Source organism: Pyrgilauda ruficollis, unplaced genomic scaffold (genome assembly GCF_017590135.1).
Source record: "Pyrgilauda ruficollis isolate IOZ18807 unplaced genomic scaffold, ASM1759013v1 scaffold39, whole genome shotgun sequence".
Taxonomy (NCBI): Eukaryota; Metazoa; Chordata; class Aves; order Passeriformes; family Passeridae; genus Pyrgilauda; species Pyrgilauda ruficollis.
Genome location: NW_024525378.1, coordinates 1,436,452 through 1,460,496, shown reverse-complemented (window position 1 = coordinate 1,460,496; position 24,045 = coordinate 1,436,452). Strand labels below are relative to the sequence as shown.

General features: G+C 41.9%; 1 protein-coding gene across 1 annotated transcript in view; it reads left to right on the top strand.

Moving 5' to 3' along the window:
* Window positions 1–4,455: 4,455 nt before the first annotated feature.
* CTNNAL1 (catenin alpha like 1) overlaps window positions 4,456–24,045 on the top strand; it is a 56,495-nt gene continuing 36,905 nt past the window's right edge. The window contains exon 1 of the mRNA XM_041476576.1: window positions 4,456–4,664. Coding sequence (XP_041332510.1) covers window positions 4,539–4,664 — 126 coding nt within the window. The 5' untranslated portion in view covers window positions 4,456–4,538. The remainder of the gene's footprint in view (window positions 4,665–24,045) is intronic.

The window sequence follows — 24,045 nt, the reverse complement described above, 5'->3', positions numbered from 1 at the left end:
CTTCTTCATAGTTTTTGTAATAACTGTTGCAATCCCACTGTGAAACTAGTAAATTCACAAAATGACAAATATAGTTATTGTAGAGTCACATAAAATGCTCTCTATGTAAAGAAAAAAAAAAACTAGTCTTTTTCCTATGGGGCATGAAGCAAACATAAAAGATTGATTGTTTTTATAAAGAAGTAATGCACTTTGGAGTTAATAACCACTAATAATCAGGATTAGACATTTCACGCAATGCTTGTCTCCCATCTTTTGACATTTCTCAAAAGCCTAAATTTTTTAGCCGTCTTTAAAATTACTGATTTCACAAGCTGCCTGCAAAACATCCCCACTGAAAAAAAAAAAAAGAAATATGACTTTGTCAAATTTTAGAGGAAACTAGAGGCAATCGAGGGAAAAGCTTAATCTTAAAGTGGATTTCTAAATTTCATCTGGAAGGATGATTGATGTGCTTTCCCCTCCCACACTGTTATAACTTTAATCTCACCTGGAGGAAAAAGAAAGGGAGCAATCTGACACTTAGCCCACTCAGCTCTGCTTCCCAGACTGCAGCTGGGAGATAAGGAAGCAATGGAGGCACTGCTTCCTCTCACCCCTAGATATTTGGGATGCTCTCTGTGGGAGGATAAAGACCAATTACCCTTTGGAATTCATCCTCAAAGTGTTAATAATTTAGCTAATTCCTATGTCTTATTCATTATAAGTATGTGTTGAAAAGCAGTCATTATCAAAATTGACTAAAAAGCCCTCTAAAAGGCCCATCAGCTGGCCTTTGTTAGTATTTCCCTGTTCTCCCTGCAGTTTGTGCTTCCTAGGCCAACTGCTCTGTGTGGACAGAAACTGCTAAGCTCCTCTTCGCAGCTCACAAGTTCAAACCCGTCTTCGCTGGTTAAATGGCATCTGCTTTGCTGCATGTGCCTCAACAGCACATATGGAACAGCTATAACCTGCTTCCCAAGGAAGGATTCTCCATGTGGAAAAGGCTTCTGTGTTCACTGCTGAACCTTATGCTGGTCAAAATCACCAGATTAGCAAAAGCATAATTTAAACCGTTTAAGTGTTACTGATCTCGTTTTGCTTTGAACAGGCCAGGGAACACACACATCTTAGCTAAGGTGCCAGCTGCTCCATCACACTGAGGCTGACTGACAGCTTCTTCAAACAAGCCATGGCACAGGTAGTGTAAGATGTGCTTAGTATGCTCATTAGAATGTTTCATATAATTCTCATCAAAGCTAAGAGGTCAGCATCCACAGTGAGAGGCTTAACTACACATAAAGGCTCAAAACAGCCATCCCTGACAGAATGTCAGAGTGTGGGGAACAGCACTTTTGTCTGAGAACTTTGGCACAGCACTGTGCTAGGTAGTAATGCTGTCTCCCACAAAAGCTACCTCAGGAACAATTAAAGTGAAGAGCTGGATGAGGGAAAGCTGGCTTATATTCTGTGTAGGAGCCTGTCACCAGTCATAGGACCTAAGCTCATGGGAGATCATGGACAGAGAAGCAAGTGTCACTTCCTTGAGTGAAGTCTGGAAACAACACAAGGAGGACCAAATTGACATGTTCATAATGCTGTGAGGATATGAATCACTTCCTTCCCCTTGGCCACTGACTAAGTTATGAAGTTAGAAATACAGTGCATTAGGCATTTCTCCTGTCCTCCATACTTCAAGTGCTTTACAGGTTCAAAGGCAGAGTTGAACAGTGGTAACTGAAGTGATAACTCAAGTGGAAACATGAGATTGCCATGGCCAGTGGGTGGTCCTCACGCCCTGCAGCCACCTGCGATGTTCTTTGTGGGGTGATGGGCTACTGCTTTTGCGGGCTGATGATGATTGTACACAAAATGTTCTACTGCTGTGCATTGCACAGTGCGCTCCCTCAGAGGTATGTGTTGGCGTGCCAAAGGTGTGGTTGCAATCTATCATACTGGCTCATTCAAATTGTCTTAACATAATTAAAAAGCAAAATTAAGCTCCAGGCTATGATGTTTGACGAACTCCTCAAGGTGTCTTTAAAGATGTTAGTCCGCAGCGTGCTAGTGTGGTGTTATATTAAAAACATTACAACATGCTCTCTGTTTGCCTAGCACAGGATTACAGAAGCAGAGCAGTAGTTTCCACACTTCAGACTGGAAGCACCTGAGGAGGAGAATTGGGAGAGCTAGACAGTGTTGTCACTAGCACCACCCACTAATGCTGCTTCTCAAGTGAAAGCAAAATGCAAGCAGCAAAACAAAGTGGTAGATTGGGAGCAGGACTTCTGTCTGCAGAAAGGCATTGCAAAGTTCACACGATTTGTCCACTAAGTGTAAGAAATTATCTTTAAACTATTTTTGCCACTTTTAAACTCAATGTTTTTTTGTTTTTTTTTTAAAAAAAAAAAAGCTACAGTCTTCAACATTAATCATTAACCTCTGTTACTAACGCTGCTTCGAATGAGAAAATGTCATTCCTGGAATGTCTGATCTGTTATTCTGTTGAAGACAACAGGCAGCTGTCTTTGAAATTAAGTGACACAAATTGTCAAATTATAAACAAATTATTATATAAACGTGTGCATCCAAGTGTTCATGTCCTTCTAGTGCATTTCTGACATGAATAATGGATTTGTATCTGTAGATGCTGACGACAGTTAATTTGCATTACAGCAATATTCATAAAATAGTCAATAAGTTGGAATAACAGGGGGAAGAGGGAAAAGGAATGCACTCCTCTTTGGTATTACAAATTTGGTGGATGTTTCTGCTCATGATCCAGAATTCAGTAGCAGTGTAGAGTCTTGGGGAGGCTGCAACCATATCTGCCCTCAGTACTCTAACAAAATGTAAAAGAAAGCAATTGTTGCCAGAACTTAGAATATGGCTATTGAGAAGAAAAAGAAAAACATATTACCTGAAAAAGAACAAAATATGTTGTAAGAAAATGAAAAGTTTGGGAGAAAAACAGAACAAGAAATCTCAAGTGTGCTGTACACCACTTTGATCAAGCATGACTAGCATTTATTTCAAGTCTACACCATCATTCAGATGTTTTTGTACCATGGCAGGTTTAAACCTTCAGTTCTCTCCTGAAACACTTGATGTTATATAAGATGTCATTTTAGAAAATATGAGACCGTGTTGGAAACCAATTTCCTGAAGAGCTAGGAATAGGGTCATGTCGTTATCTAGTGTTATACTTGCAGCTCTGGCAATTTTCTTTTTTTAATAAATATGGATAAGTCCATAGGACTCTAAAGGACAACAAATATTGTCCTTTATCTCATGTCTGTGTTTCAAAATTATGGAAAAGATGCTATGTGCAAAAAGGGTCAGAAATCTTTTCGAAGACATAAAATGATACAAAGTCCCTGATCTAAAACATAAAAAGAGCCAAAGACACTATTACAGGGTTGTATTGTGCGAGAGCTGAGCAGTTCTGACCAGGAAACGAAGCAGTTCCGTGGAAGTGATTTTCTGTCAGACCCTACACCGGAGCGGCCCCAGCGCCGGCTGGAGCTGCTGGGCACCTTGGTGGTTTGGATAGCAGCCAGAAGAGCTCCGTTCCCTGCCCACAGTCATGGGCAGACAAACCTGTGCAAGAATCAGCCGTACCAAATACAAGCCAAATGGGACCTGTAAGCATCCACGTACGGATACTTTTCAAGTGCAGGTTACTAAATAAAGTGGAAAAATGAATTTAGCCCATAACAAACCCCACAACACAAACCAAAACACTTTTATTTCTTTGAATGACCTTTCCCTTCTCTTGGCTAGATCAATCACAGATGTTCTTGCTTTAGCACCAGGGCTGGGGAAACCCGGATAAGCACGATAGCTGTTCTCTAAGAGCGGCCAGGTACGGAATACAAATCACCCAAAGCCAGAAAAAAAAGCCTTTTCCCCCCTTCGCCGTGAGGTTTCTAAGAGAGAAGGCGATGGCGTTTAGTTTGAGACACCTCATCAGCCCCCCGGATACTAAAAGTAGGCGAATCGTGACTGCAGCCCTTCCGAAGAAATGAGCGGCTCCCCGGCTGCCTCTGCCTGGCCCCCACACCGGCGCCCCGCTCTTCCCGACCGAGATCCCCCTTCCCGGGCCAGCCGCTGCCGCTGCAGCCCGCGCCGGTCACCGGCCCGGACTGCCGCCTCCCCGGGGCCACCCGAGCCCCTCAGCCACCGCCTGCTCCGGCTTCCCCCCTTCGGGCAGGGACCTTCCCCCGCCCCAAGCGAGACAGGAGGGGAAACTCTGGGTGGGAGCGGTGGCGGCAGGACCACTCCCGATTCCCTTCCTCCGCCGGCTGCGGGGTGGAGCGGGGCAGCAGGCGCGGGAAAGGAGCGGCACGGGAGGGTAGGCGGCAAGCCCCGGCGCTGGCCGCGCGGCGGGGCGGGAGGCGAGCGGGCGGGAGCTGCCGCTTTAAATCCGTCCCGTCCCGAGGGGCGGGGAAGGGGCCGCTGAGGGAGGGAGGGCGGCGTGAGGGGAGCGGCGGGCGCGGGCTGCCCGTGCGGGAGCGCGACGGCGCGGCCGGAGGGGGTCCCGGCCCGGCTGCCCCGCTATGGCCACGTCCCCGTGCAGCAGCAGCGGCGTCTCCTCGTCGTCCTCGTCGGGGCTGGGCGCGGACGCGGGGCTGGAGATCCGCACGCGCTCCGTGGAGCAGACGCTGGTGCCGCTGGTATCGCAGGTAGGAAAACCGCCGCGGGAGAACAATTTCCCACCCCCTTCCCCCCGCAACCTCCGGGAGGCTCTGCCCGCTCGGGACGGAGCTCGGCCGCCGGCGAAGTTTGCGCGCTCGGGTCGCGGCGCTCCGTAGCCCCCCGGTCTCCGGTGCTCTGAGCCGCGCCCCCTCCCGCCCGTCCCGGGGTCCCGCCGGCCGCGGGCGGCTGCCGGAGCCGGTGCCGCGCGGGTGATGCTGCTCGCACGTCCGTCCCCGAGAAAGACTCCGAAGTTCCCCGCAAGGTCGCGGGGGAGCGTTGCGTAACGCCGGGCGCTGCGGTGCCGCCGGCCGTCCGAGCCCCGGGACGGAGGGACTGCCCCGCCGCCCGAGCGCTCCCGCTTCCCGAGCCTCCCGCCTGTGGCTGCCCGCGTGGGAGCGCGCTCCTTTCCTCCCAGCTCGGCGCCGGAGAGAGCGCTCGCCTTCCCGGGGCTTTGGCGGAGCTTTGTGTTTTCGCGGTCTGGCCTGAGCGTTGCATTGATTGGAGCTCCTGCTGCACCCCGGGGTAGTGCCCGGTTTTTAAGAGGTTCGATAATGGGCAAACTGTCTTGGTGACCTTTTAGCACGTCCCGCACAGTGCTCAAGAACCTTAAAACCCTCCTAAATCGGGCTTTTCATTGCTCTGCTAAGTATTTATATACCAGTTTCTTTGGCGTTGGTGTTTTTTGTTGTTGCTGTTGGGGTTTTCTTTCAGACGTTTAGTTACAAAATTGACGTTTGACGTACTCCTTAGAATTTTGTTTCTTGAAAAATAATGTCTGAAAACAGCACAGTGTTTGCTGTGTATGATTTTTGTGCTTTAAGCACTGATCAATAAAGTTAGCAAGTCAAGACCTATCTGTACAAAATCTTTAAACAATATGTAACAGCTATACAAAAATAACTAGTCCTGGTGAGGTCAAATTGTGTTTATGTATCTTCATAATCTATCTGGAAACAAGCTGTGGTAAGCCTTGTTTTGCATTTCTGTGTCTGGGCTACAGGGAGGTTTTCTGATGGGTGATTGTGTTTCTGTACCCATCATGGTAATGTGTGGGTTTCTTTCTGTTTGGAGACGTCACAGTCAGTACAGCAAAGCCTTTCAAAGGGATTGAACCACTTTTTCCAAGGCAAAGTAAAGTTAAATTAATTTTCTAGTCCTAAAACAACTGAGATGAAATTGAGAGACCTCTTTTAGGAAGCTTAAGAGCAGTCAGAAACACATCCAGTTGTAAAAGCTGAATTTAGTTGTATATGCTAAATTTGTGCTTTTAACAGATTTATGTTAAGATGTTCCTATTTCTCTGGAGTAGTGTTTAACAACAAATGATCTTATTACCTTTGCAATGAAACCCACAGAGAAGTGTGTCATGTATGATTTTTCATTGTCCACAAAGCCTGTGACAGCACCTTCCAGAAGGGCTGAGCAGCTTTCGCTTCCCTGTATACCGTGTGTCTGAGCATTTGTGAACACTCAGAGCTCCCTGTTTTCCTGCTGAGGCGCTCCAGACTCGAGACAAGTGTGTTCCTTGAAGCACGAGCGCTGAGCTCTGATCCGATTCAGGCTGAAGTTGCTGATGGTGTCAGCAGTAGCTCCCTACACCTGCCTGGTAAAATGCCCCACTTACCGTAGTGGTTTATCAGTTCTGCCTGTACCGTTCCATCTGGATTGCTCAGTTGAGATCTCGCTGGTTGGCTTTGTTCGGGAAATTTATGCAAAATGGTGTTTATAGAATACTTCTTAGTCTCAGAATCTGCTTGTAGATTCTGCATAAGCTGTGCATGCAGTAACCCTCAGGACTTTATTTTTCTGCTTGTACCAAATGCACTTGCAAAGGGCTTTGTTCCTACTGTGAAGTTAACTTCACAGTTTACCCTTTTGTTAAAATCTGAGAAGCGCTATGTGATACTTGTATACTACTGAAAAAATAGTCAGAATGTTCCTGCTGCTTTTCACTACTTATTTTAAGCAGAGGAAACAAAAGGTGCCTTGTCTGACAAACTCACTTTCAGTCTCTCATGTGGGGCTAAATCTTTTCTTTAAGCAAAAAAAAGCTGCATTGATTCTTATTTAATGTATTGTACCGCACATCGTCATCATTGTAATATTGTAAACATGTGTTTGCCTGCTTGTTTTTCCTCAGCAATTGTGAGGGTTGGTTTTGTTTGATTCTTTTTTAAATTGCATTTTGCAGCTTGGGTTTTTTTTCTTATAGACTATGTTGTAACAGAGTACATTTGCTATCAGCAGTGGTATAAGATTCCTATTTTTCCAGCAGGAGAAATTACCCTTAGAGTCATTACTGCATGTACTTATTAAACCAATTAAAATTGGTTTTAAAACTTAGAGTATTTACAGAGTTAACTAGATCTGTTCAGACCTTGATGTGGCCCATTTTTAAGAGTGCCACAGATGACAAAGACGACAAATTTAAGCCACAGTATTAAGCATATTTGCTAACACTTATTTTTCACTGTATACATAGCTGAACTGTGAAAAAGAATCATTGCACAGTAGTTTGCAAAGCATGTGGCATGCAGTTCAGAAAACATGGCTTCTGGGGTGAAGCACCACAATTTTCTTTAAAATAAGCAATATTTTCTTTACTGGGATAGGTGTCTTTAGTTCACTTTTCCATGCATAAATACTATAGCATTCTTTAAAATCTAGACATCCTCCTTCACTGCTGCTACCCATTTCCAGTCTAATTATTTTGGGGTTCGTTTTTTTTAATGAGGAGTTTTTGGCAACATGCGTCAGGAAGGGTGTTTGAAGTGGTCAGTGCTGACTCATTTAATAACAAGTCATTTAAACAGTTGAGGAAAAGCAGAGACAGGGAAAAAGCTCTTTTCAGGATGTGGTTCCACCAGTGGCTTCCGCAGCTGCCATTCTGTACCTGTTTGCTAGTGTAGGAGCAGTCAGGTACCTTCACTGCTGTAGGTGTTTGTCTGTCTACATCTGTTCTAAGGAAACATTCTGAGAACCAGCAGAATAGGTATTTGTCAATCTTCACAGTCAGGTACTTGGGACGAAGAGGGAAACTTTGAGATCTATCTGCCTGGAGAAGAGGTGGCTCTGAAGAGCCTTGTTGCAGCCTTCTAGTACCTAAAGAGGACCTGCAAGAAAGTTGGAGAGGGACTTTTTTACAAAGGTGTGTAGTGACAGAGCAAGGGCAAATGACTTTAAGCTGAAAGTAAATATGTTTGGATTAGATGCTAGGAAGAAATTCTTCTCTGTGAGGGTGGTGAGACACTGCAGTGGGTTGTCCAGAGATGCTGTGGGTGCCTCATCCCTGGAAGTGCTCAAGACCGGGTTGGATGGGGCTCTGAGCAACCTGATCTAGTGGAATGTGTCCCAGCCCTTGGCAGAGCAGGAGTGGAACCTTTTAAATGACCATTCACTTGCATACCAAATAATCTTGTACTTCCGTATTCCCAAAAGAACAAAGTCACTTTTCAGGGTTGAAGGTGACCTATCCTCCAGCATCTGGAGTGCAGAGCAATGTGATTACAGCTGCTCAACTTCCAGAAAGCCCATTTTGTCATAGGCACTTTGGAGAATGATTGTGTGCCCATATGGTACTGAACATGTTTTTCCCATTTTCTTGGTATAGGAGATCCTGCCAGAGGTTTTGGAATTGACTTGACCTATGTAGTAAGAAGTATAAGCTTTTAAGCTTTTCTTTATTTAAGCTACAAAAAGCCCATGATACCAATGCTTCTTGAATGCTGTTGTTGTCAGTCTTAGATTCTACGTGAGTTAACAGTGCCTTGAGCTGAATGAAACAAACCTGTTCTTTACTGTCCTGTTGTTTCCTTGCTTTCTCTGAAGCTAGCTAAAATAATTCCCATTTCAGTAAATGTTATATAACATTATGTAATTTTCTGCCAGTGTTCTGTTTTTCCAGAAGTTTCTGGAGTTGTATATTAAACCTCAGAGAACCCTCAGCTGAAGTTTTCCTAATAATGTGAGAAGCTCACTGATGCAGTTTTCAGACTGAAGGTATGGCTTTAGAATAGTCATTGTGCATCAAGCTAGAGGTCTGTATATAATCTGTAATATATAATCTGGCTTTTTTTTTTTTTTTGGTTGATTCTCAGGGACTGATATGGAGGCCAGTGCTGTTTAACATCTTTATTAATGATCTGAATGTTGGGTTGAGCATAGACCAGCATGTTCAACAGGCATGTCAACTTCCCTACAGCAAGCTGGGGAGTGTCTGACACTGTGGATGCCAGGGCTGCTAGACAGAGGGACAGGCTGGAAAGACGATATGACAGGAAGTCTGTGAAGTCCAAGTCATGCAGCTGAGTCAGGGTAACACCATGCAGCAGTACAGGCTGGGATCAACTGTCCTCAGGAAAACTTTGCCTGGGAATCCTGGAGGACAAGTTGAATGGGGGTCAGCAGTGATGGCCAGCTGCACCTGGGGTGGGTAGCATGAACATAACAAAGCAGACTGCAGAAGTGATTCTTTTTTTGTTTGGCACTTGTCTGGACATTGGCGGAGTTTACTGCAGTATACAGCTACCCACCTAATGGCAGGTATGAGACAGACTGATCCCAGACATGTATGGTGACAGAAGTTGGAACATTGAAAAGTTTAATTACATATAAGAGAAGACCTTTATCAATGTAAGGAAGGCCAAACACTGGAGGTGTGCAGAGCTCCTACAGAGTCTGCAATTTTGGAGATGTCCAGAATGGATAAGACTATAAACAGCACACTCCAAATGGACATGGTTTGAGCAGGGAACTAGAGAAGATGATCCTGGAAATTGCTTTCATCATAAGCAAGTCAGATTTTTTCATAGGTGTCTGTTTCATAATCAAAAGGTCATGCTGCTGAGGAGTAATGGTCACTCAGACCTAGCTTTTATAAGGAAAGCTAGGAATGTACTTTCCTGTCTGTATCACTTTGATCTGCAGTGATTTTTTTGTTCTGACATTTTGTTCCCTGGTCAGTGCTGCAAGATGTTTTTGCAGTTCTGTAGTCAGTTCTTATCTTTACTGTCCCAAATAAATTTGGATCACCAACAAATCTTCATCGTTTTATTACTTGCTTATCTCATCTCTCTCTTTATGATTATATATAATAATCCATGTTGCAGTAAAGGTTTCTGTGTAACTTTATTACAAGTAAGTAATCATTCACTTTCTGGTACCCTTCATCTTCCTTCTCATTGTTCTGTCTCTTGATGAGTTCAATATTCATACAAAAGATCTGCTTCTGTTTCTCTCAGAGTCTTGTCTGATGTCTTTTGAAAACTGTGTCAATATTGTTTCCTAGTTTTTTTTTTCAGTGGAGTGCCTTCTTATCCATGTAATTGGTGAAGTCTGCAGAGAAATCTGGTTGTTTTGTAAGGCAGTAATTCCTTTAAAAACAGCTTTGTTAAACCTTTTCCAGTATGTCGTATTTATTTAGGTGTCCACTACTTATTTTTAACTTTTTGTATTGATGTGACATGTACAAGTGTCAGGGCAACATTTGTACCTCAACTGTTGACCTGGTTTTAAAAAGCAGGATATTGCATGAGTAAGTTGATACAATCCATTGTATCTTTGAGCCCCTTGAAATCTTAGTGAATAACATCTAATGTTGGCAAGTTGTTCCAGTTCATTTTATCTAACATTTTCATATCATATTCTGCATATCACTTTGATTCCGCACAGATTCTCTGAGTACTTCACAGAGGTGCATTCTGGAGTAGGGATTGTTTCACTTTCTTTTGCAGTTGAGCACAATTATGAATACTGCTCCACTCTCTTCTTATTTTCTGTCAAAAAATACGGCAAAACTGTGGTAAGGAAGTAACATAAGTTATAACCCTGATGGAAGAGTACATCAGGGTTATAACTCCGGAAGAAATGGACTAAAATAGCTGGTACATTGCTGTACCTTTAGTGGAACTGATGTTATTCTCCATGGAACTGAAAAAGCATCTACTGTCCAAGAGAGAGATTTAAGAGAAGTGTAAAACTGCAGACGTGGAGTTCAGTGTGCTACTGTCCGTGCTACTGACACCAACCTTTGGATTTTGTCCGTAGGCTAGCAGTGTTTTTTGGGGAAGCTCTTTTGTGAATTTGCTGGTTTGGAAGTCAGATGGCTTCTTCAAATACATCAATAACAAAAGAAAATCTAAGGGGAGTGTGAACCTGTTGCTAAATGGAGGCAGGACCCTGGTAACAGAGGAAGCACAGAAGGTAGAGTTACTGAATGCCTTCTTTGCATCAGTCTTCACTGACAACACCAGCCCTCAGGAATCTCTGACTCAGGAGACCAGAGTAAAGGAATGTAAGACTACTGCCTCATCAAGGATGACTGGGTTAGAGAACATACAGGCAAACTTGACATCCCCAAGTCAACGGGCCGTGACGGGATGTATCCATGAGTGCTGAGAAAGCTGGCAGACACCACAGCAAGGCTGCTCACAGGTGTCTTTGGAAGGTCTGGGTGACTGGGAGAGGTACCGGAGGACTGAAGAAATCAAATGTCACCCCGGCCCACAAAAAGGGTAAGAAAGAGGAGCCAGGGAACAACTGGCCAGTCATCCTCACTTTAATCCTTTGAAAGATGGTGGAGCACCTCATTCTGGAAGCAATCTCCATCCACATGGATGACAAGAAGGGGTTCAAAGGTAGTCAGCATGGATTCACTAAAAGTAAATCATGCCTGACCAACTGTATTGACTTCTATGATGAAATAGCTTCCTGAATGGATGAGGGGAGAGCAGCGGATCTTTCCTACCTTGACTTCAGCAAGACTTTGGACACTGTTTATTGCAACATACTCATAGGCCATCTCAGGAAGTGTGGACTGGATGAGAAGACAGTGAGGTGGTGTGAGAAGTGACTGAACAGCAGATCCCAGAGGGTTTTTAATCAGTGGTACAGGGTCTAGTGGGAGGCCTGTCACAAGTGGTGTCCTCCAAGTTCAATATTGAGCCCAGTATTGTTTGAATTGTTCATCAGTGACTTGGCTGAAGGGACGGGTGCCTCCTCCCTGATGACACAGAGCTGGGAGGAGTGGCTGATCCCCAGAAGGCTGTGTAGCCCTTCAAAAGGACCTTTATAGGTTGGAGAGATTGGAAGAGAGAAACCTTCTGAAATTCAGTTGTTTTTATCTAGCGGCTTTAAAGCAGACAGTCCTATATTAAAAGCATTGTTAGGCTTCTAATTTATTTATCGCTAGCTCTTTATTCTTGGAAGTCTACAAAAATGGGGGGAAAACTCACCACAATCTCCCTGTCGTTTTTTCCTCTGCATCATGCATCAGTCTTGTATATAAGCTAATGTTTGAATATCTGTAGCCACAGTATTGTATTGCAGTACAGGCTCATTACATACCTACTTTTGAACTTGTTAATCAAATGCATTCTCTTTCTCAGTTAGAGTCTAAATAGAAGTGTCTCATATACTCTCTGGATAATATTAGTAATCTTAAGGAATATGTGTAGTCTCATTCCCTTCCTGAACTTCAGCCTTCAGTCCAAACTCAGATTCACTTTGACTTATTTGCATTTCCCATGCAGCAGATGCACTGACAGATTTGTTCCAGCAAATCCCTTGGCTGCCTTCTTTCACTGGGCATTTTTTTGGTACCTCTAGGTCTTTCTCTTTCATATGTCTGAGGTGCTGAAGGGTTCTTATATTGTTGGCTGGTGCCAGAGCTTGTGCATTACCCCTTATGGCTCTTTTTGGAGGATGAAAAAATTCTTTTTTGGAAAAAGTGGGATGATCCGTATTTGTCTTTAGCTCATTGCATCTGAGGGATAAAAAAGATCTGCATACTCTGCTTTTAAACTGCTTCTTGGGACCATGTCTTTGTTTTTCTGTACATTAAAAATCGTGGTAACTTGAAAGCTTGAGAACCTGTTTCTCCTCTTTTGCAGAATTTTCTGTCTTATGAATTAATTTGGTACTCACTTTAGGCTTGAAACTTGGCACTACTGTTGAGTAATAAAACTATGAATTGTGGTGTAAAGGCTTGTGCCGTAACTTGTATGGAGGGAGGCAGACCTGCTAAAGTCAGAAGAGTTACATCCTGTACAGCAGAGAAACTCTGCCATGGATCATATGCTGTGACTGCTGTGGGTCCAGGAGCACTTGGTGCTGCCTGGATACAGAGTTGCACCTCTGTGGTTCCAACCAGTCACTAACTTCGTGACTCTTCTCCCTGCGGTTCCATAGGTGTTGTGGGTTAAGTTGTGAGCTTCTGGTTTGTGTTAAGCATCTTGCGCTCCATGCAAATTCTTTTTCTGGCAGAAACTCAGCTGTTGCTCAGCCTACACTTGGTGCTCTGTGCCTCTAAAGGAGCCTGATTGTTTCACTTTGATTTATGCAGAAGAGTTAATCTTAGGAGATTGTCATCTGGATGTAGAAAAGGTGATTATTTCAAGCTATCAGTTGTATTTCTTGGCTGATGTGGTTGCAGGTTTCCTTTTAATGAGACTAGTTTTTAATTGACAGCTTGTAGTCATTGAAGTTAGGTCATTGTGAAACATTGAAAGAGAAATAGATAATCATTTACAGTTGTAGTTTATAAGCTATGCTGGGGAGCCCAGGAGTACCTTAGAATAACTTAGAGATAAATTATTTTGTTACATTAATAAATGATGATGTTACTATCACTAATTATATTCCACTTTACATGGAAAATTACACTTGAACATTTTATCACATGAGCAACATCACTGTGATGAAACAGCTGTGGTTTCAGGCTTTTTTTTTCTGTGAACCTTTGGATAGTAAAATTGGCTTTGAGTTAAGCTTGGCTACTGCTTTATAATGTTCAATATCTTAGTCTTTGATGTGATAAATGAGTCAGACTAACATTTCAAGTGGCTGAAGGAAGATGCTTTTTACTGACATAGCTGAAAATCAATTGCTCTTTTTCAATATCTTTCATATTTTTGAGATCTGATTAATGAGTTTTCTGCAGATTAAACAAATTTTTGTGGTTCTCCAGTAGAATGAGCATTAAATCAAAACTGCCTCTCTGTGATCGTGCAGAAGAAGAATTGAAGCAGCTTTCTTGCTGTTCAGCATTGTTAACAGATGGTTTTAGACAGATTAGGTAGGGAAATCCCCAAAGGATGATTTATGAATTAATGATTGCAAACAACTCTGATTATAGTTTAGTAAAACTGTTGTGTGGTACTATGAGCCTGTGGCTTTCTGCATGGATTTATTTTATGTTTCTTAATTCATTAGAAAAGTATAACTTGCTAGATAGAACCTTAAAGTCTATTTTTTAGTTATTGAGCTATATTGCATTTATTAATAGCCTTGTTTAAAGCTAATGGGGTAATTGAGAAGTGATATAGACTCTAGAGCCAACTTATAACTGTTACTCTACTTTAGATACAACTAAGAAATGATCCAATTCAGTATGCCTAAAATGAATTGTCAAATGGTAAGATAACTCGTAAGCACAAATCACAAAATTACTTTATGAGCAAATCCCAAAGTTCTTTCAGATGTGCATAGAAAAATTTTAAAAAGTGTTTATTTTGTCTTACAGAATATTTTTTGTATTAAACAGAATGAATATAACCATTTAGAAACATACAAATCCTATTTTCAAATAGTAAAGCAAAGTTGTTCTGTAGTAACATAATCTTTTCAGCATGGGGGTTATGATAGTATTGTTGTTTGTTTGTTTATTCACAGGCATGAAAAATGTTTACAAGCAGGAGGGTAATACAGTCCAATGTTGCAAGCACTTAACATGTAGGAGGTAGCATGGAGCATTCCCTTTTAATTACCAAAGATTCTGTATTGTAGCTCTATGTTTCATTTAAATATTCTTAAATTTTCCAACTGAATGAGTTTTTATTGCCCTGGAGCTCTTCAAGGAAGCAATCAAAAGAACATACAGGCACTTTAGCATAAATAAGATAATAGTTCCTGGATTATATTAAGTTTTTATTTTGCACTCCTGTAGGTGGATAGTAGTTGGATTTGCATAGCCTTTCCCAGAGCATACTGTACTTCTCAGTTAATCCCTAGAGCAAGCAACAACCAAGATAAATGGAATACCAGGTGTTGCTCTGAACTGAAGTGGGATATCAAAATGCTGCTAAGGAAGCCCTCTCTGAAAGAGGCTGCAGGAACTCTTCTGTCGGGAAGATGCAGTGAGGATTGAATAGCTGGTATTCATGGCAGGAAAGCCACCTGCTTATGAAGTAACAAGGAACATTTTCTGCATCTTCAGGAGCCAATCCAGCTTGAATAGAAAGAATTCTCGTTTGCAGGTGAAATAAATGTGTTGTCCCTGCTACATCTTTTATTACAATGTCTGAGATTTTAGTTCCACAGTAGTGGTGGTTTTTTTGAATAAGCAGCTCAGAGCTGGGTCAGGCATTGTTCACACAAGCAGTACAAGGTTAGGTAAGTTAACAACAGCAAGTTAGGGGGGAAAGCCAGAATTACTGTTTGCCAGTCTCTGGTTTTGAGGTTACCTGATTATGTTAGTAAATAGAGTTATTTCTGAGACTTGAATCTCTCTGGTGCTGAAAACATGTCTGTATCTGTTTTGACCACATCTGAAAGTACACTTTAAACAATGAACTTCCCTCTGAGTTGGATTTTCTTAAGCTTAATCCTGTCCAGGCTTTCTAGGTGTGGAATGAAAAGCAGGAATTGCTTTGTTTATAAAATCTAGCTATTTGGGTAAGAAGGTAGTGAAGGGCAACAGGAGGGGAGGAAAATTACTGCCTGGTATGCCCTGAAACCCAATTATTTGGTCTACTAGACTGTCCTCACCTTTTCTAGCGAGGTAGTTGTGCATTTCAAACTTCAAGACAACAGTTGAATTAGAAAGCCAGTTTTACTTCTGAACACATTTTGTAATGGTGAATGCATATTTTATAATGTCCAGTGTGCTTGTTGATGCACGTATTGTATTATCAGAAGAAGTTAAGTTGGACCTTGTTTGAAAAACTATCTTTGCCAACTTATGTCAAGTTGTTCAAAGGTACAAATTTTGGTGCCTGCTCTGTGAACTTGCATACATCTCTTAAAAAAGAGAAGAAAGGTTGAATTTGAATTGTCTGAAAATGATGATCTTTTCCATGGTCACTCATTGCTGTAGAAATTCTGAAGACTCCTTTTTTGGGTGGGGCAGTCCTCTGACTTGTACACCATGTGGGAATAAGAGTAAACAAGGTACCTTTGATCATTGGTTAAGCCTTGCTAAGGATTTTCCAGTGATTGGTCTCCTCTTCCATGTGTGGACAAAAAGAGGATAGCAGTAATGCAGGTTGGTTTTTGTCACTTTTCTGCTTCACCTCTGCAGATCAGTGGGGATCCCTGGTTTTAAGGAGTCTGTGAAAAGAGAACATTAAAAAGAAAGCGTATTTCTCCTCTACAGTAGGGTACTTTAATAACATTAATTCAATCCTCTGCATATATCAAGAATTCACAGGCTGCAAAAATAGTGAGCTGGGTTCGTTCCTTTTTATTTTCCTCTGATACTCCTTTTCACAATTAAAAAAAAAATGGAAATAATTTAATTCCATGGGGGGAAAAAAGTCCTGAAGTTTTCAGAGTTCTTGTTGCTTTGGACAAAAAAAAAAAAACCAAAATAAAAAAAACCCCAAAAAAAACAAAACAAAAAAAAAAAATCCAAAAACCAAAAAAAAAAACCAAAGAAAACCTACCATGCAAATCCCCAAACCCCAAAATAACCCACAGTGGAGGAAATAAATTGGTGTCATCAAATTGCTACACTGCATTTGAACAAGTTCATCTGTATCACATTTTAGCTAATAATTTTCTCGATGCTGTTTGGTTTGGAACTTGAAATTTAAAAGTTCCTTGGTTTTCTAGGAACGCTTTCGGCACGAAGAAAGGGTATTCAGTGCTATAATACGGTCTTGTTCTGAGTTGAATCCTTTCTTTTGATCTCTTAAGAATTCCAAGAATGTCTAACATGTACGTAGGAATGGTACTAATAATCTGAGGTGCGTATTTGAATTTGAAATTGTACTCTTTTCTTTCTTGGTGAACATTACAAAGAGTACATTTTAAGCGTGGATGTGAAGTAGGTGAAGAGTACTGTTTTCACCTCTTCCAGATAATATTTCTAGCTGGTGAAGGTATTGTGCTTATGAGAAGTGTACGATTAGGTATTGTGGTGTCTTAAAATTTAATGAACAGTTTGCAGTTAGCTAGCTGGAAATCTGTTTACAAGTGCATTATAGCTCGTGTTGCATTTGCTTGTTTAACTCTCATGATCTTTTCTAGGCAAGCATGTGGAGGACTGTGGGATATAAGATGTTAGGTGAGGTATCCCTGTGATCTGAGCTGGTAAGGCTGTTCTTGTGGTGCTTGGCAGCTCCTGCTTGTCACTGCAGGTCATGGATTGTTCCTCCTTCCTTTTCAAAGGTGGCTTACCAGCTTGTTAGACACTGCATGTGAAAGATTGCCTGAGGCTCTGCTAAGGCTGTTAGCATTTGCCCACAGATAAGTGAACCAGCCTATAGGTTGTTAAAGTTGTTTATTTAATTTGCTTTCCTGAAGGTTTTTATAAAAGGTGTGTGTAAAACCAATGAGAAGGTACTTTTAAAAAGCCTCCAGGTAAAGGTACAGTGCCACAAGTCTCAATGCCACGAGTCTAAGTACTCAGCAGTCTTGGATATGCAGTGCATTTGTACCGCTCTTCTAGACACCAGTCCAAAGGGACTATGAGGAAAATTCATAAATTGGGGGTAGCTGGATTACTTAATTTCATGGAATCTTTCTCAAAAGTGTTGACTCAGCATCCTGAATGATGTGTTGAGGTCCATGTGACTTCTGCAAGAAGGGTTGATTGCCCCTTTGCATAATAACACGTTGAAGAAACTGTACTGGTTCAATAGCCCATAAAGCAGGGGCAATTGTCAGAAATAATGTTTTAGCATAAAAAAAAAATGGGTTCTTACAGTTAACTTAAGAACTGTAAGTTAACTGTAACTAATGCTAACTACAGCATTAGGAGTTAGCAACCTTTGAAAACTTTCATAAATTGAGTTTCTGCAAAGTTTATTTGCTTAATTTTTCTACAAAATTAAATATTAATAGAAAGATATGAATTTTCCAATTCCAAAAATCCACACACTAGCTGAACTTTTAAAAAATAATTTAGTGCTTGAAATGGTACAAAATGCTTAAGATTTCCATTAGTGCCTGGACAGGCATCTAATCTTAACAGAATTTTGTCTTCTAGGGCAGGTAAGGAGGTAGTCCTTGTTCATTTCCTACGATCCCTGAGGCTCATCTTGTGATGAGAAGTCTGTGTGGCAGTTCTGCTCGTAGCCCTTATGGACAGGATGTCAAATGCCAGCTGCTGCTTCTCCGCTGTCTCTGACGCATGGCTGTATTCTGTAGCAGATGTGGGTGTTGGAACAATGTGTGCTGCTGTCTGGCTAAATGAGTCTGAAGACCTGGTCCTCCTCAAGGAGTGTGCAAGACCTGATGAGAGACAGCTCCTAAAATGTAATATTAGAAGATCCTCTCTGCCCCCAGACTTGAGATGAGCTAATGAAAGTACAAGCAGTGTGGGAAAGGCCTTTTTGACCAAGATTTCTGTGTTGTATTAAATCCAACTAAATTTACCTTACAGAACTCTTCTTGTAGGGGTTTTAACTTCTTTCCCAGTATGTAGTGCTATTACATTTTCTTAGTAAAGACTGTTCATTCCTGGTATTACTTTTTTTAAGAACCAAATTTTCTACCATTATAAACTTAATGGAAGGTAGAAAGCAGAAAATACACAAAATAGAAGAGGAGCTTTTACTGTAAGGCAGCTAATCCTCATTGTGTAGAGATAAGTTCTTGAATTTTTTCTAGCAGGAATGCTGGTCAATATAGAATTAAAGAATCAATGGCCTGGGTTGGAAGGGATCTTAAAGGTCATCTAGTTCCAATCCCCCCCCCACATCTTCCAACATATCAGGTTGCTCAGGGCCCCATCCAGCCTGGCCTCAAACACTTCCAGGGATAGGGCATCCACTTCTCTGGGCAACCTGTTCCAGTGCCTCACTGTGCTGAGAGTCAAGATTTTTTTTTTTTCCTAATACCTAATCTGAACATATTCTCTTTCAGTTTGAACCCATCCCCCCTTGTGCTGTCACTGCATGCCCTTGTAATAGACCCTCTCCATCTTTCCTATAGGCTCTTGTCAGACACTGGAAGGCTGCAGTGAGGTCACTCAAAGACTTCACTTTTCCAGGGTGAATAGGAGTGTCTTGGGTTTGTGTGGCAAGGCTTTAGTAGTGGGGAGGCTACAGTAGTGGCTTTTGTGAGAAGCTGCCAGAAGCTTCCCCCATGTCTGACAGGGCCAATGTCAGATGGCTCCAAGATGGACCCACTGGCCAAGACCGATGATGGGTCCATCTTGGAGTCAGGGATGGTGGTAACGCCTCTGGGAGAATGTGTTTAAGAGCAGAGAAAAGGTATTGTGCAGAAGTAATTGCAGCAGAGAAGAGAGGAGTGGTAATATGAGACAAACAATTCCACTGACACCAAAGTTGGTGCTCCAGTTGCAGAACTAGAGATTCCCTTGCAGCCTGTGGTGCAGACTGCTGTGAAGCAGTCGTCCCCCTGCAGCCCATGCAGGTTCACGGGGATGCAGAGATCCATGCTGGAGCAGGTAGGTATCTGAAGGAGCCTGTGACCCTGTGGGAAGCCTGCGCTGGAGTGGCTCCTTGCAGGACCTGTGGAGATGAGCTGATGTTGGAGCAGGTTTCCTGACAGAACTTGTGATCCCAAGGAGCATGCTTGAGCAGCCTGCTCCTGAAGGACTGGAGCCTGTGGGAGGGACCCGTGCTGGAGCAGTTTGTGAAGAACTGCAGCCCATGGTAAGGACATGTGTGAGAAGTTCATGGAGGACTGTCTTCCATGTTGGAGCGGGAGAAGGAAACCTCTTGCTGAGGAGGAAGCAGCAGCAGAAACAGTGTGTGACTGATCAGAGCCCCCACTCCCTGTCTCCTTGTGCTGCTGGGGGAAAGGAGGTAGAGAACCAGGAATAAAGGCCAGGAGGGAGGGATAGAGGGAAGGTATTTTTAAGATGTGTTTTACTTCTCACAATCCTAGTCTGATTTGATTGCTCATAAATTCATTTCATTTCCCCAAGCAGAGGCTATTTAAGCCGTGACGGTAACTGGTGAGTGATCTCTCTCATCCTTATCTCAGCCCACAAGCCTTTTATTATATTTTCTCTCCCTTTCCCTATTGAAGAAAGGAATGATAGAATGGCTTTGGTGAGCACCTGGCATCCAGACAGGGTCAACCCGCCACACAAGAGGCAGTAACAAATATTACTCTTGAGAGTCTAAATCATCCTGTATACAATGTGGGTACTTTCCTAGGGAGGGAGGTAGGCAGGACATATTCCAAACATGACTTGTCAAGTTTAACTCTTGTGTTTGTAGCAGGGGGTGTGAAATAGCTATGTTTCCTCTGGTTTTATTTATAGATGTCTATAAATACTTCCTGAAACCCAGTCTCTTTAAGTATCACTTAATTCTGTCATGCAAGACTTAATTACACTGACAATAAATAGACATTAGAATATTTTTAGCTAAGCGTGCTGTCATGATGCTTCCTGAGCATGAAGCATATAATGACTTAAATGTCAGTATCTGAAGGCCCTCAAAAAGATCTGAAAACAGCTGCTCAAAAATTGCCACAACTGAGCTAGTTTCCTTAAATATGAAGTACATCTTGATGCACTATGGCTATATCTGTTAGTTTTGGTAAAGTTTTTGAGAAAAGGCCGTTATTTTTCTGTGGTTTCTCATAACAAGTCAAAAAAGAATGTAGCTGACAGATTCTTGAGGCACTCCTTAAACCGATTGTCTGAAATCTAAGATAAACATTCCATGGAAATAGTGTGAGAGCTCTCATTAAACAGAGGGTGAGTGCCATCAAAAGGACTGTTTCCTTTCTAGGACCTGATCAGTAAATCCTTAAGTAAACAGCGTGTAACGTATTGCTCCTGTTCAAAGAGACTTGCAGGTCTCTTTTCAGCTGCTAACTCCTGTCCAAACATCACAGATGTTGGTGACTGGGAAATATATGATCAGAATATAACACATTAAATATTTGGGAGGTGTTAAGCTTGAGAGAGGCCTTAGATGATGTTCTTGGACTTGGCTGGTGTTTCCTTCATTAAAAAAAAAATAAAATATGGAAATAGTTCTAGTCTGGTTCCAACTGGATGGACTGCAGGGGAAAAGCAATTTCTTGTAATCTGAAACATCTTAAATGTTGCAAGTATTACTAGTTCCGTTTTTTATAGGCTCTTAGGGTTTCTTTGGTTGGTTGTTGCAGAGAAAATTCCTTGTTAAGTTTCTTCTGGGTCTTTCCTTTTCTCCATTTAACTTGTCTAATTTTTTATCTTTGTTTTAAACATTGCTTAAAAGTATGGAGCAAAACCTTTGCTTATTCTTTATTTTAGATGTCTTTCTTTTCTTATTGGTCTGTTAATGCTCCCTGCTGTATTTGTGTTCTGAGGCAATTATTTAGTTCTGGAATGGTTAAATAATCTTTGCTGCTTATTAGCATCACAGTTTCCTTCAGTTTGTCACTCAACGTACTAGTGAAATTCCTCTCCTTGCTAAGTTATGATCTTATTCTTTTTTTAACCCTGACTGTTAATTACAAGCTTAATTAAGTCTTGAAAAAGAGTCCTATACTGCAGTTGCCATTATCTCTGCTTTTTCGAAACTTTGACATAGAGGATGTACCTGTCACTCTTAGCACTCTGTGAGGGAACAAGAATGCATAATTCTGAAAAATCCTTCTCATTGTTTGTAGAGCAGTATTTTCTGCAGGTGGCAGGTTATGAGGAGCCCGTCTTGTATCTGAGCAGCTTTCCTCATGCCTTTGACATTATTACATTTGGTTTATGTACAACTCATGTTTCTAGAACCAAACCCAGTTCTTTTTTCTTTAACTGATCAATATTTCATATCTTTCTTTTATCATGACCTACCTACTCCTGTTTCAGGGCTGTTTGTTACTTAGTTTTTTTATAGGAAACATTTTGTACAAATCTGATATCAGTATAGGCTGCATTTGCTACATAATGTTGATCACACTTGAAAGAGGTGTTACATGAAGCAGTTTGCTGTGATGTGTCAAACTTCTTGACCAACTTCTGTTTTGGTTCTCTCACAATGGTTGCTTTTAACTGTCAATCCATACAGTTTTTTGACTTATCTGAAAAAAGTTTGGAGTTCAACCAACTTTCCTCCCTTCCAATGTTAAATATAGTTACTATACTGGCCCCAAGTTAGCCAGTCTGAGAAGAAATTATATTACCCAGCTAAAAGTTCATTATTCCAGGAGGTATTTTCAAAGCCTCTGCTGCTGTGTATAACTATAGGTTGAGTTTAATCTTCATATACAAGCTACTCAAGTGGGTGTCTAGAGTAGATCATAGAATCAGAGAAGGGTTTGGGTTAAAAGGTCTTTCAAGACCATCTAGTTCTACCCTCCTGCTGTGGGTAGGGATGTCTAGAGTAGATCATAGAATCAGAGAAGGGTTTGGGTTAAAAGGGGACTTTCAAGACCATCTAGTTCTTCCCTCCTGCTTACCTTCCACTAGACCAGGTTGCTCAAAGCCCCAGGTTGTTCAAACTACTTGGTCTTGAACTCTTAAAATGATGGGGCTTCCACAGCTCAGGGAAGTTGTTCCAGTGCCTCATCACCTTCATGGTAAAAAAATTCCCTCCTTAAATCCAATCAGAATCTACCCTCTTTTAGTTTAAAAATGTCAACCTCTCCACTACAGGCCTTGGTAAAAAGTCTTTCCTAATCTTCTAAGCCACGTTTATAAGACACGTTAAAAGGCTGCTGTAAGGTCTCCTTGGAGCCTTCTGAACCACCCCAGCTCTCTCTGCCTGTCATGGTCAGAGGGTGCTCCATGCCTCTGACCATCTTCATGGCCCTCCTTGAGCTGTCTTCAACAGGACCATGTCCTTCTTCTATTGGGGATCCTAGAGCTGTACACCCCTCTCCAGGTGGGGTATCACCAGAGCAGAGTGGAGGGGCAAAATCCCCTCTCCCAGCCTGCTGGCCATGCTGCTTTCGAGGCAGCCCAGGATACAAGCACATTGTTGACTCAAGTCCAATTTTTCTTGCACCAGTACCCCCAAGTAATTTTCTGCTTGGTTTTCTGATTGGTTCCAAATCCATTCATCCCCCAGCCTGCATTGGTACCACAGATTGTCCCAGCCCCAGTCTAAGACCTTGTGTTTAGCCTTGTTGAACTTCATGAGGTTGAGATGACACTGGTGATAAGACCTGTCAAAACAGCTGCTTATTCTTGCTTAACCTTGGCAGGGGGAATTGAGGGGTTGTTTTTTGCTGCAAGAACTTTGATGCCTTCTGAAGAGAGTGCAGAAGAAATGATAGAAATATAAAAGGCACTCGTGTTCCTGAGAGTGTTTTATGAGACTTCAATAGAGGAATTTAGGCTGTGATATCTTCATGGTTTTTATTATTTGCATACCTCTGCAGTAACATGGGAATTAAAATAAATGCCCTTGATGATTTGTAAGAGACAGTGGGATTCCTTTCACTCTGCAGTGTTATTTGCATATGCATTTTTTTCAGGGTTATGCAGAACATGTTTAAACTTCTACTGGTGTAAAATGTTGTGGGAGGTAAACTTGCAGCCAGTATGTAAACTTGAAGTTTGTTTTAGGACAGTGTTATTTTATATATACTACTGAGAAGTCAATAACTGTATGAATGTAATATTAATCCATTAATCCATGTAATATTATTGGGTTACTGTTTATTTGGGTTGCTGTTTACTTAAAAACCAGTTGGAAAAACAAAGTTGAGACCCTCTATGAGTTCAGTTTTCTTCAGCCTTTGAACTAATGCTCTCAGTTGGCTTGCTAGCCATGCCTATTCAAGAATTCACCAGCTGGCACTATTAAATTAGCTGCTGACAGGTATTTTTAAAATTCTGTATACCTGAAGTGCCTACAGTGCAAGAATTCAGGAGAGCTGCATAGTGCTGTTCATGGTTTATACCTTGAATTTCATGTTGGTCTGAATTTCCATTGAAGTGATGGTAATTTTGTGCTTTGAGGAATGTCATTCCTCATTCATAAAATGAATTTGAAGATGTTCGGATGTTTCCTCAGTTTACTCTCTATTAAGACTCTGTTTTCATCATAAGAAGATCTTTTCACTGGAACGGCATCCAAGGTTCATAGGCTTTGGAGTTGAAGTTTGGTGGTCCAGGGGTCTCTTACAGGGACAAATTTGTTGTATGAGCTATAGAAAGCAGCCTTCCTTTAGACATTGCGGCTTAGATACAAATTGGAAAAGTAGGGTGTACGTAAGAAGACTGTGGGCAGACAATGC